At 39.8% G+C, this 22,941-nt stretch overlaps 2 protein-coding genes across 6 annotated transcripts in view; one reads left to right on the top strand and one right to left on the bottom strand.

The window, feature by feature from the left end:
* LOC114766796 (coagulation factor XIII A chain-like) overlaps positions 1 to 22,795 on the bottom strand; it is a 26,136-nt gene extending 3,341 nt beyond the window's left edge. The window contains exons 1-13 of one of the 2 annotated variants that reach the window (XM_028958030.1): positions 22,779 to 22,795; positions 17,777 to 17,862; positions 17,544 to 17,685; positions 6,837 to 7,015; positions 5,825 to 6,016; positions 4,631 to 4,876; positions 3,848 to 3,966; positions 3,625 to 3,732; positions 2,731 to 2,905; positions 1,547 to 1,685; positions 861 to 964; positions 425 to 513; positions 176 to 329 (exon numbers count right to left, since the gene is read on the bottom strand). In XM_028958030.1, the coding sequence (XP_028813863.1) occupies positions 176 to 329; positions 425 to 513; positions 861 to 964; positions 1,547 to 1,685; positions 2,731 to 2,905; positions 3,625 to 3,732; positions 3,848 to 3,966; positions 4,631 to 4,876; positions 5,825 to 6,016; positions 6,837 to 6,960 (1,450 nt within the window). In that variant the 5' untranslated portion in view covers positions 6,961 to 7,015; positions 17,544 to 17,685; positions 17,777 to 17,862; positions 22,779 to 22,795. Of the gene's footprint in view, positions 1 to 175; positions 330 to 424; positions 514 to 860; positions 965 to 1,546; positions 1,686 to 2,730; positions 2,906 to 3,624; positions 3,733 to 3,847; positions 3,967 to 4,630; positions 4,877 to 5,824; positions 6,017 to 6,836; positions 7,016 to 7,742; positions 7,767 to 17,543; positions 17,686 to 17,776; positions 17,863 to 22,778 lie in introns of those variants that run through there. The other variant, XM_028958039.1, reaches the window with a different exon arrangement.
* rreb1a (ras responsive element binding protein 1a) overlaps positions 22,211 to 22,941 on the top strand; it is a 39,209-nt gene continuing 38,478 nt past the window's right edge. For all 4 annotated transcript variants that reach the window (XM_028957970.1, XM_028957960.1, XM_028958016.1 and 1 more), the window contains exon 1: positions 22,211 to 22,583. In XM_028957970.1, the coding sequence (XP_028813803.1) occupies positions 22,544 to 22,583 (40 nt within the window). In that variant the 5' untranslated portion in view covers positions 22,211 to 22,543. The remainder of the gene's footprint in view (positions 22,584 to 22,941) is intronic.

The following is a 22,941-nucleotide window of genomic DNA, read 5'->3' as shown; positions in this document are numbered from 1 at the left end:
AGACATACAGCACCCCTGGACGCCACAGGGGGCGCAGGTGCACCGGAGGAGCCCTGATGCTTGATTTTCCCTACCCTCTGCGTCCATTGTCTCCATTCCCCCCTCAGCAGTGACAGCTGTACAGTAAACAGCAGACATTTTACCTCATAGACATGTGGAATGTAGTCCAACTTACCCTCAGGATATTTGTAGGTTAAAGTGACATCATCATACGTGCTTTGACCAATCGTTTTAGTTATGATCAGCTGGCCAACGTACGTTGTGCTCATGTACAGAATTGTCATGTTCCCATACCTGTCTCGCTGCATGTAATACAAGTCAGAGTTCACCTGGGGTGGAAAGCATTTTTGTGCATTAAATGCCGTTCACTCACGATGTAGGATGTTATGAGTTATGAGTAGGGCAGAAGAAGAACAAGGTCTACCTCATCAAAGACAAATGGTGAGTCAAATGGATAGTACACTAGCCCGTTTTTGACAGCCTGAACAGATGCTGGACCACACTGAAAAATGTCTGAGTGAAAACAATGAAACAAAAAAGATGTAGAAAGATAAGGAGCAAAGGAAAAAGAAATAGAAAAGAACAGCCACAATTATGATTACACTTTCTATTTAAATTCAATCTGCTCTTAATGTATGAGAACTTTTTTAAACCAAAAGCTTGTATGAATCATAAATTTACTGTATGAGGAACAGGTTAGAATTCTATGTATTTTTTACATTATTTTCTAAATCAGCAGCATACACAGTATAATTACAATATCATTAGTGCATGTATTTGATGTACATCTGGTTGTTTCTAGAATAAATCATGTTATCCGTTATAAATATCTAGCAAGTCATTTGAACAGCTTAACACACCATCGCTGGTTTCCTGGGGTGTGGAATCCACCACTTGCCATCCATTAAAGCCAGGGGGCAAGTCTGGCCTTTTCATCATGGCTTCATTCCAGCAGTGGAAGTTCCTGGAGAAAAAGATGTTGATGCATCTGGTGAATCTTATGTTTCAAAGAGTGACGGGAGAGTTTTTCTGGTTTTCACAGCTCGGTCGACAAGCTGTTGAACACGAGAGGAGCAAGATCACTTCTAAATCATGAAGTGAAGTGAAGAAAATGTGAAACAATGATACAGATTTCAATTTGTTTAAATTTGTGAGAGAGATACAGCTTAAAACGAGCCAATGTGTTGCATAGACCAGAATGGAAATGTAAATAAAAAAAGCTAATGTTGTATTTATATAAAAGCTTACACACAAGTTCACCCATTCTTGTTTCTTCCATAATGACAGCCCACCGCAGGGTGCACATACACGTACCCCATTCACTCACACACTCATACCTACAGGTTATTCAGTCACCAATTCACCTAGTGCCTTTGTATGGTGGAAGGAAACTGGAGAACACGTGGGGAGAGCATGCAAACTTCACTACACCTGACATTCTATCATCTCCAGGTGTTCCAAGATGAGACTGGGATTGTGTAGAGAAAACACAGAGTGTGATTTCTAACTTGACACCGCACTGATTAGATGTTCAGGGGTTTCTCACCACACAGAGTCATTGCTGATTGCAGTGTCTCTTGTTCCTCTTTCATCCACGACGATTTCGGTAATCCATTCACCTACGGTGTCATGAGCAGAGTTGAAGCAAGTGATCACCCTGGCAGGGATACCCAGGCACCGCATAACTGAAGAAGAGAAATTTAATTTTAAAAAAGAATAATAAATGTATCACAGCTTTGTTAATCACTCAATTACCATTCAAAAATTGTTGTTGATGAAACTGGGTGAATAGCTCTCATTGACATTAGAATTAGGTTTTTAATTAGATTTATTGTACACTTCCAAAATACAGTTTGGGAAATGGTGGACTGGCACCCCACTCCAGAGACTCCTTGACCTGGGCTCTGGCACCTAAGACCCTCATGTGAATTAACAATAGTGGATAAAGAGTGAGTGAGGAATATAAAAAGCATAATAAAAAGTGTACTTTTTGTGAATTTGCCATGATAATTAAATTTTTTCATTAAAATTAAAAGCATTTCTTTTTATTTTAAATGTAAAATCAGATGATTGCAACTTGGCACAGTGCATCATATGCTTTTTATAAATATATACTTCACAGGCATTCACTGGTAATGCAGCCAGAACCTTATTTTGATATGTTTAAATTTATAAAATACTATACTCATCTACATTACACATATCAAAATAAGGTGTGTGTGTGTGTGTGTGTGTGTGTATATATATAATTCTGTACTGAAATGTCATCAGAATTGATTTTTTTTCCATTTACAATTTTAACTTCCATCAGTTAATAAAGCCTTCTTTAAGAAATACGAGGCAAAGGTTGGATACCTTTGGTGACTAATGAGAGTCCTCATTTTAATGTGTCACTCATGAACCCCTCTGTATATTTGCCTGTTCTTATACACATAATGTCATTTTAAAAGAGGGTTTATTGAAAAGGGCTTCCAGCTTCAGAAAAAGCGTCTCTAATTAAGTTACTTCAGAATTTCGCAACATTTCAGTCTTAATCATTGTCTTAAAAATCAGATCAGATCAAAAAAGCCTGGACAAAGCTTTGTTTCAGTGTATTGTGGTGCATAGCAAACCAGGAGGAGAGCACAAGGGCAAACAGATATGGCTTTGGATATACTTTTTCAGCATTCTTCCATATTGACAACACATATGCAAGATAACAAGGAAAGAAGAATGAATGGCTAAACTCACAGGTGTTGAAAACACCAGCAAAGACCCAGCACTGGCCATAGCCAACAGAGAGCCCAGTATTGGCGTACTTGAGTAAAATCTCTGTGCTGCCAGTCCAGGAAGTTGGGGAGGTGCCCATTGAGTAGTCGTTACTCCAGTTGCCGATGATTACTCCTTGATCGTCATTGGAGTTTATCTGCCCAAATCGACACAGAGAGTCAATCATCAAAACAACCAAAAGATGCACAAAAATGAGAATATACTGCCACACATTACTATAACAATGCATTCAGTTTTTTTTGCACATTTTCCCTAACACACTTATTGAGTTTGTTTTTCATCTGAATTGTACATGTAATGCTGAAGGTGGGAAATGTTTTAAATGATTTGTTGTGGTCTCATTGTTTCATCTCTAAAACCTGCCATTTTAACAGCGGTGGGTACACTTTTTTTATACACTCTTAACCTCTATATATGATTTCTGTATATGAGAATAAACAAAGACTTATTACAGACTGGTGGCACGTTAATAGAGATAGAGCACCATAATCTAGAAAGTTAATCTACCAAGTTTTGCTTATCATTTCCTTATCATTTATATAATACATACTGTAAATGCAGGTACAGGAATTCATGTATAAAGCTATGCTCAATTAATGCTATTAATGCTAATTAATAATTTATATGCATTGAAATGTATTTTTGGTCAAATTTTAAAAAACAGCTTTTGTCACCTTTTATCATATAGGGGCACAGAGTACAATAGGTATAGACTCTGCATCATTGCATCATGATGAATCAGGTCCCCAGTTTCTTCCTCTGTTTCTGATCTAGGGGCTGCTTTTTCACAGTTTTCAGTGTGCAGCCACGTATTTATTTAATTATTTAAATCAGCATTGTGTAAGACACACTTACCATTGCAGATGCTCTGCGGACCACTTTGATGACATTCTGTCTGTCTTTCAGCAACATTTGAGATCTATTCATGACGAAGAGACAGGCGTCCAGAACACCTCTCTTAAACTGTATGAAACAAAGTCCACAGGACAGTACAATGAAATTGATGGACACATAAATGAACAGAATAAATACCCATTGGTCAAACAGGTATCTTTATTGGTGGTTGTTGTGTATGTACCTGCCCGTAGTTCCATGGACGAGAGGTGATGTTATTGACTTGACCGTTGAAGATGATTCCTTGGTCATTAAGGACGTACTCTGTCCGTTGACTCTCATCGTTCAGGAAGACATCATCGCCTAGGTTTTAGTAAATAGAAACAAAATTCCAAAATAGTTTGGACAGCATGCAAAATGGTAGATTTGCACCTCGCCCCAAATACATCTTGCCCTGCACCCAATTCAGAAAACAATGCCTGCAAACAGGGACCATTCTGAGGAATACATATATAGAGAAAAGTTCTGACACACCTACTCAGTGAAAGTTTAAGAAAGTTATTTTTAAGAAAGTGTTCACCTTCAGAACTGTTCAAAAACCATCCCTGATGTGAAGAGTGTAAAATGCTGCCATCACAGCAGAAATTACCTGCTTTGGAGAGCTTCAAATGTTCGAAGTTTTGCCTCGTTTGCTATTATTTTTGTTTATTACTTAACTTCAAAAAGTCCTGTGTCTTCAGTTTTGTTCCATAGTGTTAAAAAGCAGGACCCAGAAATGAGAAGATGTGTCCAAACTTTTGTCTGGTGGTATGTGTGCGTGTATATGACGAGCAAACAATAGGAAAATCTTAATCAAATCATTAATGTCATTAGGTGAAACACAGTATTTACTGAAAGAGAAAAATCTGTGTAGGAGGCTTAAAACAGGCACACCCATCTACTAATCATTATCACAGATACATAGTAATCCTTTTTTATTTAATTTCTTTGTAGTTGCTTATTAATGTTGATATTTTCTGTGAATTACCTGGATTCCATGCATTGAAAAGTATGTAGATGTCCAAATCGGGGTTCCTCTTAGACCGGTATTTCCCAATAGGTGTCACCACTGTCAAATAGCTGGAGAACTTTCCCACAATGCATTTGGGTGAAGGTGTTATGCCCAACACTGTCGTTAAACCCTGCTGCCCAATGATACGCCAATTCCAAGAACTGGGAACACTGCTTTTAAGGACGATAGGAATTAAGGTGTCTGTGGTGTATGGTTCACTTCCTGCAGAATAGAGGGTCAAGACAAAAATCTGATACATATATTTTTGTTATATCTTTACTTTACTTTACTTTACTTTATTTAGCAGATGCTTTTATCCAAAGCGACTTACAAGAATATAAAGGCAATTATTTAAGAAAATGTTTGTGGACAGCGACAATATGTAAACAAATGAACGACAAAAAAAAGTAGGCATTTACTTTCCTTTACTCAATACAAAAGTTTGCCTAAAATGTATCTACAGAAACTCCATTGGCTGCGAGAAAGGCAGAATACATTTTGGCTCAAAGATAAAAGTGAGCTGCCATTCATCAACTCTTCCATGCCCTGTTGTTTTGATGTTTGTATTGTCAACTTTTCATTTCCTGCAGTGGAAGAATACTACTGTCATCCAGCTTCAGTGCTTTCTTCATACATCTCCCTTCACCCGCCTGTCTAACTCTGTCTCTCTGACGGCTTTATGCCGTGGGATCATCTGCTAATTATCACAGCTAATGATGGGATGGCTTTTTAAACTGTGCACTGGATGATTGAAATGTGTTTGATCATTCTAATTGGCAGCATTTCCTGTCTGGAAGTAGTGGGTCACACCCAAGACAGATCAAGATCTCCCTCCGCGCAGAGGGAGTCCAGGCCTCGACTCCATTAGGGAACCTTCTGCACACTCATCCTTTACTGCACCTTTGCAGAGGGAACCAATCTGACAATTTGTAGAGGTTATGTGTTTTACTCAATCCAATTTTTGCAAATATGATAAAATCTTTATATTGTACAGAGGTGGTACAGAAGGAATAAGGTGCAATCAGAACCCCTGCTATGAGGACACATTTGATAATAGGGTTTGGGTTAGGGTGTTGGCCATGATGATTAATGCAATAAGAGTATGATGTGTGATTTGTTTTTCGCTTTGAATTGAACGAAAATGAACCGAGCAACAAAGAGAGAGCTCACCGATGAGGAATTCCAATACCACTTCATCGACAGACTGGTCGTAACTGCGGTTGAAGGTAATGGCCATGATGAATTCCTGCCCTCTGCGCACAATGAGGTTGTCATTGATGTAGCTATTGGTGCGGTGTGCCGTTTTGTTGGCATTCAACCTCATGTCCACACTGACAACGGTCAGAGTCGGAGGTGCTGTGCCTGAGAAAAAAATGAAGCAAGCTTAGATATATATGATTATATGAGCAATACTTTTTTTTTGTTATTAACCATATATAACGACTGTAATCTGACCAAATGACTGTGCAGTCTGGGTTCAAGCAGAAGAGTGTGAAGCGCATGCCCTTCATATACATTCAACAAACAGACATTGCTACACATCACTACCCTGTGCCAAGGCCGACCTTGACGAACAGTCATTGTACACTGCAAAAGACCTAACCATCAGCAAAAAAGCAACGGTGACTGAGTGCTCAAAGTCCTTTTTATTTCCCAAAGGGACAGCATTGTGCTTTCACCCTGGCTGGGACAGTCTGGAGACGCCAGCAGTGACGACACACCCTTTTAATCATTCCTTGCTGCTGAAAGGGGATAAAAAAGTCGTTTTGGAGGCTTAAGAGAACAATCTGAATGGAGAATCTTGCTGACAGGGTGGGAATCATTGATCATCTCTGCAACTGTTGCAGTGTAACTGGACACAGAATAATGGTCTGGCCTGAAAATTCTGACAAAGTTGGCAAATGACAGCTGACTTGTCCATAAGCAGCTGAAAATTATGTACGGTGTTTGCCACTGAGCAAAAAAAAAAACCCTGGAAGATCTTTCATTTCCCTCTCTTTGTGGCCATTGTGCATTTTTGTGTTGGAAAATATTTATTAATATTAATTGAGATATTCAATTTAATGTCTATTTCCACATGTATAAAATTAATTTATCCAAGACAGGACTGACACTAGAAAACAATTATGCTGATTCTGTTTGAGGGCAATGCAGGAGGAGGGGGATAAAAAATATATCTTACCCATGTCTTCAAGGGTCCCAGGAGGACTGGTGCCAAACGGCTCAAACTCAGCTAGTGTAGATTCAACATTGTCACTGCAAGGTATGGGGCGATTCAACCGCCCATAGAAACTTGCCCTACGCATTGTCTACTATTCTTCAGCTTGGTGAGAGATTGCTGGTTTTTCTTTTCTTCAGTCTCTGTGAGACAAATCCAAGAAAACAAAACATCAATAATATTTTAAATGAAACACAATAATAACAAATAATAGGCAATGCTTGACAATGCTTCCAAAAATTCAAATGAACTAAGCCCAAAGAGAGTACACAAACTCAAGAGAGGGTTTTAGATTAAATCTGGACCAAATTCCTGCTTTCTGTCATCAGTGAATCAATCATCCCCCTTTACACTTCATTTAAAATTTATTTTAGGCATTGAAATAATTCATATAGTATTTCAAAGTATTATAGCCATGGTCATCACTAATTATTTTACTTGTCATTTCATATTATAACAATGATTAAAACAATTTTTTTTTCATCATATCAGAATGCTGAAACATTTTATCAGAATAAAATTTTTAAATAGTGCAGAAAGTCTGTGGATGTGGAACTGCCACAATGGTTCTATGATGATTACAGTCTCCTTTCTATGTATTTTCCACCTAAAACAAGCAAGTTTTTATAGCATGTGAATAAATTCTATTATTTTATTTAATCTCATTTACTAGTATGGCCAAATTATATGAACACATGATCATGATCCATATATAAAAGGCATCCATGTTACCATGGAATAAAATGCTCTCACACTGAAATAATGGAAAAAAAGAATAACAGTTACCTAATTTTAATACTAAAAACACACAATAGAGCCTCTAATGGAACATCATTGTCGACTAACTCTGAATAAGAACAGATCACTCACCTTGGAAGATGCTTTGTTAATTCAGTGAATAAAGTTGACGAGTATATATATATATGAAAGTCAACAAACCCCGCCCATCAATACATTCATATTTCTAGAAACAGGGTCAACCTGACCTGGCTTGACCAAATATAATAAGAAAATTGCTGACCAGTAACTTTAGCTGTACAAGTCAACTTCTCCTGTTAAGATCAAGTTGACCTGATAAAATTAGGGAAGTAGCATGAAATTGTCACACTGAGCCGTTATTTAATGTCCAAAACAGCACTGTTTACTTTATATGTCTTTATCCACTATATATGGCATTATATGTCACATCATTCATGTACAAAAATGATTGTAAACTGTGTGTTCAGTTATAAAAATGTGTGCTTTTGTTCACGTGAGCTTTATTGTCATTTCAGCTGCATATATGTTAGATAGTACATAGTGAAATAAAACGTTTCTCCGGAACCTGGTGCTTCATGTGACATTTAAACAATTAAACAAGGACTGACATATAGTGCATCTATGCAATACAAACTGGGCTACATGTGCAAACATGGAACATGGGCGGTGCAGGAATAACATTTAAAAACAAACAACAAAGAGCAGAACAAAGTGCAGAACCAGTGAAATTAACATAACGTAATGTAGCAAGTAAATTAGTAAAAATACTGCTGGGAACAGAAAATAACAGAAAACATAGAACAGCTACTCTGTGTTTGTGCGTTTCAGTCCAGTCCCTGAGTGTTCAGTTGTCTGATGGCCTGTGGAATAGAGGTGTGTGGCAGTGAGGGTCTGAATGTTTGGGTACCTTTTTCTGCGTTTGTACATGCTTTTGTATGGAAAACCTGGAGGAAACCCACACAAACATGGGGAGAGCATGCAAACTCCTTGAAGATGTGAGGCTTTGTCACTAACTGATACCATTTCAATAAATATTTTAGTTCTTTGTTGGTTCATATTATAATAAGTAAACAATTATATTTCATAATTGGATACAATCTGATAATTTTTCAGAAAAAAAACAGAAAAAATCTGATCTTAAAAAAAATGTCATGACTGTCCAGATTTTCCCAAATGCCTTTTTGTAAGTTTGATGCAGGATTTGATATTTTTTCTAGCCACCCTCTCCACAGCTCATGCAGTACACGGTGAGCTGCTATAAACTCCTGCAGCTTCTTTCTATGCTATAAGGCTTTTGGTTCCACCTTGATGACCCTCTTCCATTCTTGGTCATCAATTATAGGGAGGTGTTCTGACGGCACACCATATTTCCTCCAGCCCTCAATACTCTTTACATCATTCTATGATGTATTATATCCCTTTCAATACAATAAGACTTTCTATGTATCATAGATGGCTTTCACACCGTAGACCCAACAAACCTTCACACTGTAACTTGATCTGGAATTAATGTGAGTCATTAATTTGTCTTGTTTTTACATAACCAAATAGATTTATTTGGAGATCTTGTCACTTGTAGTCAAAGCACTAATCAAGAATTCTCAGAAACCTTTTTATCCAGAATTACTATCTCACCCTGACAGTTATGTAATCAAGTCCAATATCCTTGGCTTTGTGCTGAAATCTATGCATAGGTAAGAACCTAAAATCTTTCTATTTTTAACATTTTTATCTACATTTCTAATTACATTGGAAACATTCATAAAAATGTATTCCTGAAAAAAAAAATTAAAGTAATCCTACTCGTAAGGGAAAAAGTGTGCACGTTATATCATTAGATTATAGCAAATGAGAAACCTTTGGCCACTCAGGCAGGGCCTGACTTATATCTTGCATTTTATGAAAGCTGCAATCCATCTGCTGCAGGATCCAACAATTATCAACAGTCAGTTCTGATCTACCTGAGACCCCTGATGACCAGACGCAACAGCACAGAAACAATTGATTTTTATATCTATATATTTGACGGACTGTAAAAGTACTTCTTATCCCAAGTTGCGCATTTCATCCCTCATGCCATCACCCTCATAAATAGCTGACCACTTTCATGCGTATTACCAGAATCATTTCTCTGACTGATATTACATCTCAAATAGTGCTCTGAATGGAGCCCATACATTCTATGCACAAAAACTAGACTTCTCATTAGCTGTAGTTTCATGGCAAAACCTGGATTGATGTTGCAGCATCTCTGGTTTGAAAACAGACAATTCCTCATATTCCTTTCCTTTCTCCTAAGACAGGGATTGTGGGTTTGATTCCAATCTAGGGTGATGAGTGGCACAGCGGAAGCATGCTGGGCCCATTACCCAGAGGTCGCTGGATCAAAACAATCCTTTGCTACTTGGGGCAGTGGTGGCCTAGTGGTTAAGGAAGCGGCCCCGTAATCAGAAGGTTGCCGATTCAAATCCCGATCTGCCAAGGTGCCACTGAGGTGCCGCTGAGCAAAGCACCGTCCCCACACACTGCTCCCCGGGCGCCTGTCATGGCTGCCCACTGCTCACTCAGGGTGATGGTTAAAAGCAGAGGACACATTTTGTTGTGTGCCGCGCTGTGTATCACAATCACTTCACTTTCACTTTATGATTTGCAGTGTCGAATTCCAAGGGTTAGCTTTCATTTATATCTGCACACTTATTATCTTTCTGAAAATGTCCTTCTGTTGTTCTATTATATCATAAAAAGTTTCCATTTGATGTAGTTGATCTTGAATTTTTTTTTATATAATTAGTGATTTTAACACCAGTTGCATGTGACCTCAACCTCATTTCCACAACCCCCTGCAGGCCACTGTGAGAAAGACAAGAGAGCCCCAGCAGACAGTCCAGGGCAGGTCAGGCCAGGCGAACTGAGTCATCACAGAGTGCGTATGGATGACGTACTTCTTAATAGTCTTCATACTGATTTCTTATATGACTTTAATGTCCTTGAGCGATTGTTCTGCGGTTGGCAGTAGCTCCATGATACATCTCCAGCACAACTCTGTGCCTCTGCATTGCGCAAGCAGTGCTCACATCTCTCAGGCTCAGTATATTTACATCGTAGGAAAATCAATCATGGACCCAAATGCCCTGTTCCCCGGTGGAGATAACAAGAGATAATTGGGGAGATGAGATGGAGAACAACATCAATCACTTTCTGCCGCTCTCATCACATCGACAAATGCCTAAAAGAGGGTGCAGTTTACTGAGAAAACACGCTTTAAAGACAGATAATTGGTGTGAATTACAACAAGCCCTGGGACTATAACCTCAAACCAACAGTTATGTAACCAAGTCCAATATCCTTGGCTTTGTGCTGAAATCTATACATAGGTAAGAACCTAAAATTTTTCTATTTTTCAAAATTTTACCTAAATTTCTAATTACATTGGAAACATTCATAAAAATGTATTCCTGAAAAAAAAAAGAATGTAATCCTACTCGTAAGGGAAAAAGTGTGCATGTTATATCATTAGATTATAGCAAATGAGAAACCTTTGGCCACTCAGGCAGGGCCTGACTTATATCTTGCATTTTAGGAAGTCTGCAATCCATCTGCTGCAGGATCCAACAATTATCAACAGTCAGTTCTGATCTACCTGAGACCCCTGATGACCAGACGCAAAATCACAGAAACGATTGATTGTTATATCTTTATATTTACATTTACAGCCTTTGGCGGACTGTAAAAGTACTTCTTATCCCAAGTTCTAGGACTCACTGACACAGTTATGGCAAAAAAAGGATGTAGTGCCCATTTTTATTTACATATTCTTTTTTTATGGTATTTGGTAGCATGCATAGAGAGTATTTATGAGAGTAAATATAATTGTGATTAAGCAGCATGTTTGAGCTGAAAATGACATTGTGTCATGACATAAAATATAGAACCATTTGACCTGGAACAACAATCATTGGCATTTGTGCGTCTTCTGACACTGTCATCAACATCTCAGGGGTATATGGAGAAATGAAACCTGCTGCTTTAGCATTTGAAAAGTGCCACGTACAGTGTTCTATAAAGCATTTTTTTTAGATTTGTATTCATCAATTTAATATACAAATAAATTATCTTAATCCCAACTGACTCATTTCTAGGATTATTTTTGTTTCTAATCAATGGTCTAAAAGTTTTGCTAATCTTTTCCCCAAAAAATATTTCATTTGAACACATATGGTCTACTCCACTATTTGTTTTATTTGGCTGTAGATACTTAACGTATATAATATACAGAAAAAGAAAGAAAAAAGAAAATAAAGAGAAATGGTCTGCAGTACTGTACAACATCACATCCAGCAGAGGGCAGTGTTCTCTACGCAACAGTATAGTGCAGAGCAGGACAGTGTTTAACCGAATTAATTGTATGATTTGAAATGTACTGTCATCATGAAACCAAACAAAACGTTCTATGTTGGCTACGTTCTGAGGTGTGCACTACAAAATAAAAAAAAATCAAAATCAAAACAAAAAGCAGCGTCATGGCACAGGCAGTAATGAGGACAAAACAAGACTAATTCATGTGTAAAATAGGACCACCAAAATTCTGATATAATAACTTGCACATGCAGTCAACAGAAGTGCAAGCTCTCAATAAGGATAACATACAAATATCTATTTCTTTTACACTAATACACTTCTAATGGAATTAGGAGAATAACATTCTACAGAGGTTATTGCATTATTGGAACAGGGCATACCGGTGGAGGCAGTGTCATGCTTTGGACAATATTCTGATGGATGTTACTTTGAATGTGAATACATTGTATAGCACAGCACACGGTGCACACAACAAAATGTGTCCCCTTCATTTAACCCACCACCCTTAGAGAGCAGTGAGCATCCATGAAACTCCCCCAACTGTCTGTGACTATTCAGCATGAATTAATCCCTGAGAATAAAGTGTGAATGACTGAGCTGAGTCCGCTCAGATGATGTGAAGTCACTCACTCATGATAACACAGTACAATTTTAAAGGGATCCCATTGGCATTTATTTAGGCATTAAATTAAGTCCAGATGTAAGTGAAATTCGACATTGAATTCGACATTGAATGTTAAATGTTGTCAAAATGGTGGTGGCCTCACAATTCAACTAAGTATCCATGATGTTACTTCTCAGCATACCTAACTATATTTTCAAAATGTATGATATTCTTATTAAAGAATTTCTCTGGGCAGGTAGGAAGCCCAGATTTAAGAAAGAAAACTGTTTATTAAAGCTGACAAGTGGTTGCACAGGGAGTGGGGCAGTGGTGGTATATCGGTTAAGGAAGCGCGACCCATAATTAGAAGGTTGTCAGGTTGAGTCCCAACCTGTCAAGGTGCCACTGAGGTGCCACTGAGCAAAGCACCGTCCCCACACACTCCTCCCCGGACTGTCCACTGCACACCAAGGGTGATGGTTAAAAGCAGGGGACACATTTCAGTGTGTCACCGAGAGCTATGCTGCTGTGTTTCACAATGACAATCACTTCACTTTCACTTCAAGTGTTGTTTTAAGATTTGATTTATTTTTTCAGACATGCAGTTTATGGAAATACATGGGAAGTTTCAGATTCAGTTTCCGATTGAATCGCCATGTTATAATAAATAGTTTAGTACAATGATATTTAGGCAGGGTTATTCATGTTCACCAGTAGAAACCCCAATAACACTGGTTTGCAATGTTCGTAGCCTTTGCATTTACATTTATGGCATCAGACGCTCTTATCCTGAGCAAATTACAATTAGTAGTTACAGGGACAGTCCACATGGAACAACTTAGGATTGTACTCATATCAGTTACTGCTGTGTTTATTGCAGTCTTTAATTGTAATATTGTGTGGTTTTTGATGTATTACCCCTTTTGTTTTATATTAAAATTTTAACTGGGCTTTATTATCGTAAAAAAAAATGAAACCAACAAAAATATGTATAAACCTTTAACCATCTACATTAGAAAATGTATTTGATCATTTTACACAATGTAATATAATTGTTTACATTTACATTTTGACGTTTGGCACACTCCCTTATCCAGAGCGACTTACAACTTGCTCTTATGTTGCCATCAATGAAGCAGGACACAAACCATGAATAAAATTATTTCATTCACTCTGTTGTTTTTTTTAGATTATAAGAAAGTAACAAGTTAGTCTAAGTGTTCTCTAAAGAGGAAGGTTTTCATCTGCCGAAAACTGAAAATTGAAAATACTCAGCGACTGTGCTGTTCTGACCTCGAGGGGAAATTCAGACAGAGAAATTCAGGAAATTCAGGCCAAGACAAAGAAGAGTCTAGATGAGCATCTTCCTTTTACCTTCAGCGGTGGAGGGACCACATCATGTACTTTGAGTGTTGAGCTAACTGTCCTAAACCTGACAGATACTATACATAGAAATATTGTATTCAAAATGCTACCAACATCACAGAAAAACCCAAATGAGATGAGAGGGAGAGATAAATGTGCAAAGAGGGAGCCTGCCAATTGTAGGTATTATACTGGACATTGTTCTCCTAAAAAGGTCTTCACCTACCCAACAGATAGTCCTTTCTGCCCCTAATACAGGTATGCAAGAATGCAGTTCATACCTGCAAGCCATACCCCCTCATCATAATAAGTAATTGGCATTAGCAAATAATTAGTAATTATTTTGGTTTTCAGAAAAAATATTTGTCATATCCAGGATCCTGGATATCTATCATATCCAAATGTATGTATTGAGGAGATGCAGGAGATGCCAACATGTGAAATTGTGTGCATTAGGGGCTCTGTCCAAAGTCAATGTTCATGGTAAATTCTGTGTGTAATTAAAGATAAAAGTAGATTTCATGCATGGGTGCTTGGGCCCTTATAACATTTGCTGAAACCACCCACCCACTCATCTCCTAAACGCCTGAGGTTAGGGAGAAACCAGCACCAGACACAGGGGTTCTGGGATATGGCTGAACCCTATTAACATTTTATGAACAGTGCACATTCAAATAAAGATAAAAAAGACATGTAGCACAATCTATATATGTTTTATGTCTCACACAACTCATCCTTACCACCTTCTATAGAGGGACCATTGAGAGCATTCTGACCAGCTGCATCACTGTCTGGTTTGGCAACTGCACCGTATTGGACCTCAAGATCCTACAGCGGATAGTGAGGACAGCTGAAAAGATCATCGGAGTCTCTCTTCCCTCCATAACGGACATTTACCCCACACGCTGCTCCAGGAAAGCCACCAGCATTGTGAAGGACTCTACACTCCCCTCACATGCACTCTTCACCCTCCTGCCATCTGGAAAAAAGGTACTGAAGCATTCAGGCCCTCACTTCCCAACTGTGCAACAGCTTCTTTCCAGGTCATCAGACACCTGAACAGGGACTTTCCCCTTTGGACTGAACACACACATGCACAATACCTCTGTTATTTTGAGTAATATTATCTATTTTGCACAGCAGTATTTACACTGTTTTCCTTGGCACCTTTATTATTCATTTCACCTGTTTAGCGCAGTCTGTCTCATTGTTGTCTACATGCTTTTTGTTAAATACTACTATTGCACTGCCCGTGTCCCCTGTTTGCACTTTATGTAGCCCAGTTTGTCTGTATCGCACATGTGCACTTTATGACAGTATGTAACAGTATGTTTAAATGTTACATGTAGCACCAGGTTCCAGTGAAATGTTGTTTCATTTTAATGTATACTGTCTAACATGTATATAGCTGAAATGACAATAAAGTCAACTTGAACTTGAGTAACCTCCTGCAGCCCACTGGTGGAAAAATGAAGAGAGAACAGTCTCAGCAGAGAGGTCAGCCCAAGCTGACAATGTTCATTTACATTTAAAAATGTAGATATTTTTTAACATAAACGTGTTGTGGTAGCATTTAAATGGCAAATCTATATTTTTAGTGTAAATGAACGGCATGATTATGGATATTCAAAAAAATACAGATTAAACAGCATGTCTTCAGCATAGAATGACATTCAACCGACTTGAAATATAGAACATACATGGGCAATAGTGCACTTATGTGTCTGTTCAAACTGTCATCAACATCACAGGGGTATATGGGGAACTGAAACCTTCTTATGAAAAACCTGCTTATGTTCTATGTAGCTTTTTATCCCTCAGCGTGTGATACAAAAAATACAAAGGGTGTTTTTTAAACAATGTCACCTTAGTGGGGTGGCAGCCAGTGGGCAGCTATGAAAGTCTGTGGGGACGGTATGTTGTGCAGTGGGACCTAAGTGGCACCTTGGCAGATCAGGATTTGAAATTTATTGGTCTGGTTCCTCACTGGCTAGGCCAACCACTGCCCATTTTTAACCAATGGGCTAAACATGTTACTAAAATTCTATTTGTATATATATTATCTATCCCACTATTTGTTTAATTTGTTTAATAATTATAATATAGATAATTTATAGAAATTTCTTTAGTGCTTGGTCTGAGTCTGCAATACTTTAACAAACTAGCAGAGGGCGCCAACGTGCAAAACTCGGACCATAGGTGTGAGTGTGTGGGCTGTCAGCTCATCTCACTCTCTCTGTCCCTCTGTCTCTCTGTGTGTACTTTGTTTCTTTATATTTTTAAAGATACTAAAAGGCACCCACTACCACCCACAGTGTTCAGTGTCACTCACTCACTATCTATAACCACTTATTCCTGAGATGGACACAACCAAATCTGACTCATAAATGTCAAAATGAAAAACAGTGTCATGCTACAATCAGTAATGAGGACAAAACAAGAGTAATTGGGGCAACTGTTGCCTAGGAAGTGGATTCATCTCAAACTGACAAGGTGCCACTGAGGTGCCACTGAGCAAAGCACTGTCCCCACACACTGTTCCCCTTTCATGGCTGCCCACTGCTCACAGAGGGTGATGGGTTAATGAAGAGGATACATTTCGTTGTGAGCAGAGTGTGCTTCACAATTACAAAACTCTTTCACTAATTCAAGCCAAGAACCAGCAATAGACAATGTGTAAAATAGCACCACCTACTGTTCTGAGGTAATAACTTGCATGAGTAGTCAAGAAATAAGCAACTTTTTTAGTTAAAATAAATTATTGCAGTTTGTTTGTTAATTGATTTTGAAATCACATCCTTTTTAAAAAGTGTTTTATTAAAATTTTCCTTCATTTTGAAAATAAATCAATTAAATGAGACCCTTTTCTGCCCAGCAATTAATATCCCATTAATAAAAATTACTTTCCCTTCTAACAAATAGTTTTGATTTGATCTTTTATGCACTCCTACATCTATCCATGGTTTGAAGCACAAAACAAGGTAGCAGTGATGAAGTCCATCCCACCTCCTAATGACCAGATGCTCTGTCTGACTGAGGCTGATGTGAGGGAATCTCCACCTATAGTCCACCTGCAGAAAGCTGCGGGACAAGACAACCTGTCGGGTTGTGTTCTCACAAGCATCTTCAACATTTTTCTGAGCACCGCTGTCATTCCAACATGCTTCAAAACCACCACATCATCCCTGTGCCAAAGAAGTCTAAAGTGTCCTGCCTCAATGACTATTGTCCCATTGCATTCACACCCATCATAATGAAGTGCTTAGACAGGATTGTCATGGGGCGCATCAAATCAAAAGCTGCAATTTGCATAACGTCCCAACCATTCTAATGATGATGTCATCACCATCACCCTTGACCTGATCATCGGAGTGTCTCTCCCCTCTGTCGCAGACGTTTTCAACATATATTGCATCTGCAAAGCCACCAGTATTGTGGAAAGTGAAAGTGAAGCGATGGTCCACACAACGAAATGTGTCCTCTGCTCTTTACAATCACCCTTGGTGAGCAGTGGGCAGCCGGTGCCTGCTCAGTGGCACCTTGGCGGCTCGGGATTTGAACTGGCAACCATTTGATTTCCTTACCTGCTCAGCCATCCACTGCCCTGAAAGACCCCACTTCTCCCGCCCTCCTCCCATCTGGTTCCGTAGCAGACAGGACTCCACTGGCAGAATCGGGAACAGTTTCTTCCCTCAGGCCATCAGACTTCTTTGCACGTCTCTGCAACTGGAATACAATATAAATATAATATTTATCCATAATGTAGCCATTACCATTTGCACTGAACATTGTCTTGTCTTGTTTAGTTGTATTGTACCTGTTGCATCTGTGGTTTGTGACGTTCAGTTCTGCTCGTGTTGCACCATGGACCCAGAGGAACGTTGTTTCACTTTTTACTATGCACTGTGTTCATGATACAAGTGACAATAAAAACCTACTACTGCTTATTGACTTTACCCTTACTGCTAATTGTTTGGGCTAATGAGTCAAATCAGAAAATGTGTTCTGTCGCATGCAGTTGTCTTCAAAAACAAAACTGGAAGCACCATCATATCTTGCAGATCTTATAATCATTCACACCCCTACTAGAGGACTGAGCTCATCAAACCAACTCTCTTTACATGTTCCTAGGTCCAGGCTGAGAAACGAAGGTGACAGAGCATTTTGGTGACAGATTCCACTGAAATATGTGCCACTGAGGTGCCAGTGAGCATGGTACCGTCCCCACACACTGCTCCCCGGGCACCTGTCATGGCTGCCCACTGCTCACAAAGGGTGATGGTTAAAAGCAAAGGACACATTTTGTTGTGTTACTGTGTGCTGTGCTGCAGTGTTTTACAATGACAATCACTTCACTTTGTTCCTTTTAGTTTTTTTTATTAGTTATTCCCTATGGTTATTGCACAGTGGTCAACTAAAGTTGTTGAATGTTCTGAATAAATGGAATTTTAAATTATATTTGGGTACAAATTTTTTTACTAATTTTAACACATGCAATTATATTAAAATGTGATACATTTTCTTTTCTTCTTTATTTTTACAATGCATACCTGTTTGATGTTTGATTATATTTGGGTGGTAGTAGCCTAGTGGGTAACACACTCGCCTATGTACCAGAAGACCCAGGTTCCAATCCCACTTACTACCATTGTGTCCCTGAGCAAGACACTTAACCCTGAGTGTCTCCAGGGGGGGACTGTCCCTGTAACTACTGATTGTAAGTCGCTCTGGATAAGGGCGTCTGATAAATGCTGTAAATGTAAATATATTTGCATATGCATCAGGGAGATACATGAGGAGACACATTATAATGCCTGAATGGATTTGCTTTAAAAGCAGGATGTTCATGTCAGTTCTGCAGCAGCTTTCTTCACAGTCTTTATATGTGACCAGAAGATGGAGCCATTCATTCCTTCTACTCAATTCTGCTCCTCTCCCAGGTTCTCCTCATGCCTCAAACAAACATAAAAGGTCCAAAATTGAATTTGTCTTTTAAAATATGTTTTATATAACATTTTACATACACATATGAATATAAATATTGGTTCATGAAATGTCTTGACATCAGACATTAGGAACTACGCTTCATGAGCTGATCATCCCTTCTATAACTGAAGCTGAGACACTTCCTCCATCATTTGTCTGATTTTTGGACAAGCTACAGACACACACACAGTCCCACCTACTGACCAAAGCCATTTAAAACTGCAAATGTGGCCTCATGGTGTGAGGCAGCGTCCATTCTCAGTCACCAACAGCACAAGACCATAGTAACAATCTCCATGGTGTTTTGCCACAATGGAGTACATCCAGTGACACCTGGAAGAGTCAGATGTTACATACACATTTACACACAGGCAAAAGTTACTAAGCTAAGACTGTAAAATAAATATTCAAACATAATATGATTTATCTGAGTAAATACACAAATAATTTTAGACAGTTCTGTTTTAACTTCACTACGTTAACTTACATGAGATACATGTCTAGGATCAGCATAAAGGCCTTATCATCCATGCCAGTAACACTTTGCACTTCTTCAAAAGCTCATAGCAGCCCAGAACTTCAAAACAGACTTCAAATAGAAATACATTTGTTATTCTAAGAAAACAGCGCTGGGATCTGTCTGGTAAGTTCCAATGTATTTGCCTGACGTTAAAGGAAAATTATAAATGCAGTTCTAAACAATAATCCTCCATATAAACATATTTTATTCAGCATCTCTATTTCTACAGCAGCTATTCCATGCAAATTATTAGTTGAATTTCAACACCAACACACTTTCTTCAACATGATGAGATGATGATTATGTGATCAGCTCAAACTAATCTCATCACATTTTGCAGAAACTGTTCAAATCCATTTTATTATAATACACAACTTTCCAGGTTCCCAAGAGTTTTGTGTTTCAGACACATTAGTTGTGCTGCAGTGACCTCTGTGACCTGCACAGCGATGTGGGTATTTTTGTGGGCTATTTTGTGAGCGAAGTCGTGAAAATATGAAATGTGATCTGCAGGGCGACTTCTTCCCTCTCCTCCTCCAAACAACTACAACACGGCCACCAATGGCATATAATCCCACAATGCAACGTTCTCCTCAGTGAAACGGAGAAATAATTCCAGATCATCGTCGTCATGTTCCAAATCTAACCACCCGTCGATCAGGACCTGTCGTGTTTTGTGCAACGTCGCACGTGATCTGCAGGTGATGACGTCACGTGACTCCGCAGCGCGTTGACTCCATGTCATCTTTCACGCAAGTACCTTCCGTTTTTTCGCGTGGCCGACCCTTCTCTACCCACTTTGTGCCAGCAGGCTGCGTGTGACAGGGACAAACATTCCCCAACCCCCCGAGCGGTTGCTGAAATGCATGTACACGAATTGAAGAAAAGAAAAAACTTCAGTCTGACGTTCACGCTCACCGACTGGCCCATCAATCGTGTTGCCAGATCTTGTACGAAAACTAAGCAACCCCGTTCTTTTAAAAACAACTCCCAAACAAGCGACTTTAAATGACAACCAAAATGAAATGGTGGCCGAGTGGTGTGGTGCGCTCACTTGTGTAAGGGGAGAGGCCGGGCTGTCGAGGTGATGGATAGCTACTCCTAACTCAGAAGACGTGATCATGGCGGCCGACAGAAGTCAAAAAGCCCGAAGCGCCTGAAGAAACTAGCACGACACAAGATACTTAAAACTGTTTTTTTCGTGTGAGGGAAAGGAAATAAAACCAAAGTGGCGTATTTTCTCGCGGATATGGCAACTCCGCCTTTAAGGTGTTCTTTCCGCCACGCTCGCAGAGGATAAAGAGGAGCTTTTGTTGCTGTGAGGGAGGGGCTGTTGCCTAGCAACAGGGCTGCTTTAGGAAGCCCTGGATACTGTCAATAAATAACATCACTCTCAAATTTCCCGCGTAAGAGCTGCACAAGTTCACCCAAGTCTTTTCTAACCTGCTATCCAGCAAACACTACCCTTTAACTTGATCAAATTTATTGAATTGTTTATTTACTAATAGCATCAAGGAAGTGTGTCACATTCTTTGGCATGCAGTAGTGCTGGTTGCCATGGAGTTGGTCTATTGTAGTTCGCATTTTCACATTAATTATGATGCTTACAGGTCGTATGGACTTGCACTGTTGGCATGGCACCAAATCACCCCTTACTAGTCTACTAGTGATCATGGGAAAGGGTGAGATTAGGCTGCGTGTGTCTGTGTGTTCAGATATGCTGACTGCGTGAAAGAAAGCATTAAGTACTCTTAAAGTTAAAAATATTAAATGTAAAAAAGTTCAATCTTAATAAAGTCAGATATAGGTTTACCTGGCTCAGCATCACTTTTTATTTCTCAGAAGTATCAAAACTGGTTTTCAATAGTAATCTTAATAGGCCAGGGCACATGTAATTAAAAAGTCAAGCATGAAGTGCTGTCAATGGGAGAGAAGCTGCCGTCCACAGCAACACAGCAAATATGGAAACTTGAACAGCAGTACGCTCCAATCCAATCCAATCATCCAATCGTAACTCTTTTCTTTCTGTTTAGCAGGTAGCACCGGGTCAAATGACTGCGGCATTTGGAGGAAGGCGTACGCAGAGGAGGAGAATGCAGGTATTTTGAGATCTGCTGCCCATGGACCGCTGGGGTCAGCGCGGTTTGAGGCCGTCTCTGGCGCAGCGCGGCCCAGAAGGGGAAGGAATGCCGGCTGGCCAGTGGTTGATGAGCAAAGACGTGGGGAGGGGTCTGTAGCCAAAGATGAGGGCTGATGGGAATGTGGGAGTATGGCCAGCAGCAGAGTTGGAACTAAATTTAACAATTGAAACACCTAAATATAGTGGATGTAACCTATAGCCACCTCACATCCTTTTCATCTGAGACACTATTTCAACATCACACGTTTGTCTGTAAGTGGAACAAAACAAAACAAACAAACAAACAAAACAAAAAAAACAAGATCTACCTGGTAGTATATATGTGTATATTATTTGAATAAATAAAAGGATACGATTGCGTAGATATGTACAGTGTTACTTTATCGGATGGTAAGAGGGATGCGTCGGCGGCTTTTTGTGAAGGAGAAGCGTCGAAGCGGCGCGCATGGTAATTAAAGTGGCTGGAGAAGGAGGAACGCGTCCCTCCCCCACGCAGGGATGGTACCACGTTGTCGGAGGAACTTTTTTTTTTTTTTTTTTTTTCCTCCTCCTCCTCCTCTCCAGACCCCCTCCTGTAGAGATGCTCAGTAACAGCCTCCAAACCCTCGGAGACTCGCAGGAGCAACACGTGATGCGTGCGCTTACTTATCAGGTTTAGGGGAGCGGAGCGGAGCGCCGCGCCGCGCCGCAGGGCCGACTGTTAACAATAATCATTATTACAGCAACGGGAACAACATTAATAACGCGTTTCTTCCGTGCGCGCGACCGACTCGCGCTGTCGGGAGGACAAAAAAAACTTTTATTTTTATTTTTTTAAAAAACTGGACGGACTTTGCACATCTTCGGTATCGCCATTTTGATTCTCTCCGGAACAAGTTTGCAGCTTCTTTTCTCCCCCCCCCTCCTTCTACCCATCACCTCCAGTCACCATCACCAGCATGTCTCGGCGCAAGCAGCCCAACCCCAACAAAGTCAAACGTAAGTCTCCGCTCGGGTTACTCGCCGCGGCCGCCCCGCTGCCCGCTGCCGCTCCGCCGCCGGGGCTGGTTTGTCGGCGTTTGGGGGGCATTTGGGGTGTGGGCAGGGGGGTTTGTAGGATGCTGCTTTCACCGGGACGTTTGGAAAGTTTAGCCCGAGTCTGAAACACGGCGGGTAGTTAAGTTTTGCTCTCACCCCCTCCTCTCCTCCTCTCCTCTCCTCCTCCTCCTCCTTCTCTTCCTCCTCTCGGCTCCCGTTCCCTTCCGAGTTTGGCTGATGCTCATCTCTGACCCGCGGATGCATTTTATGTCCGAAATATAAACTCGCCCGCGGTCTCGAGAGTTGAAAAAGTCTCCTG

The sequence above is a fragment of the Denticeps clupeoides genome, chromosome 2 (assembly GCF_900700375.1).
Source record: "Denticeps clupeoides chromosome 2, fDenClu1.1, whole genome shotgun sequence".
Taxonomy (NCBI): Eukaryota; Metazoa; Chordata; class Actinopteri; order Clupeiformes; family Denticipitidae; genus Denticeps; species Denticeps clupeoides.
Note: the sequence above shows the minus strand (reverse complement) of the source record. Positions and strands in the feature narration are given on the sequence as shown.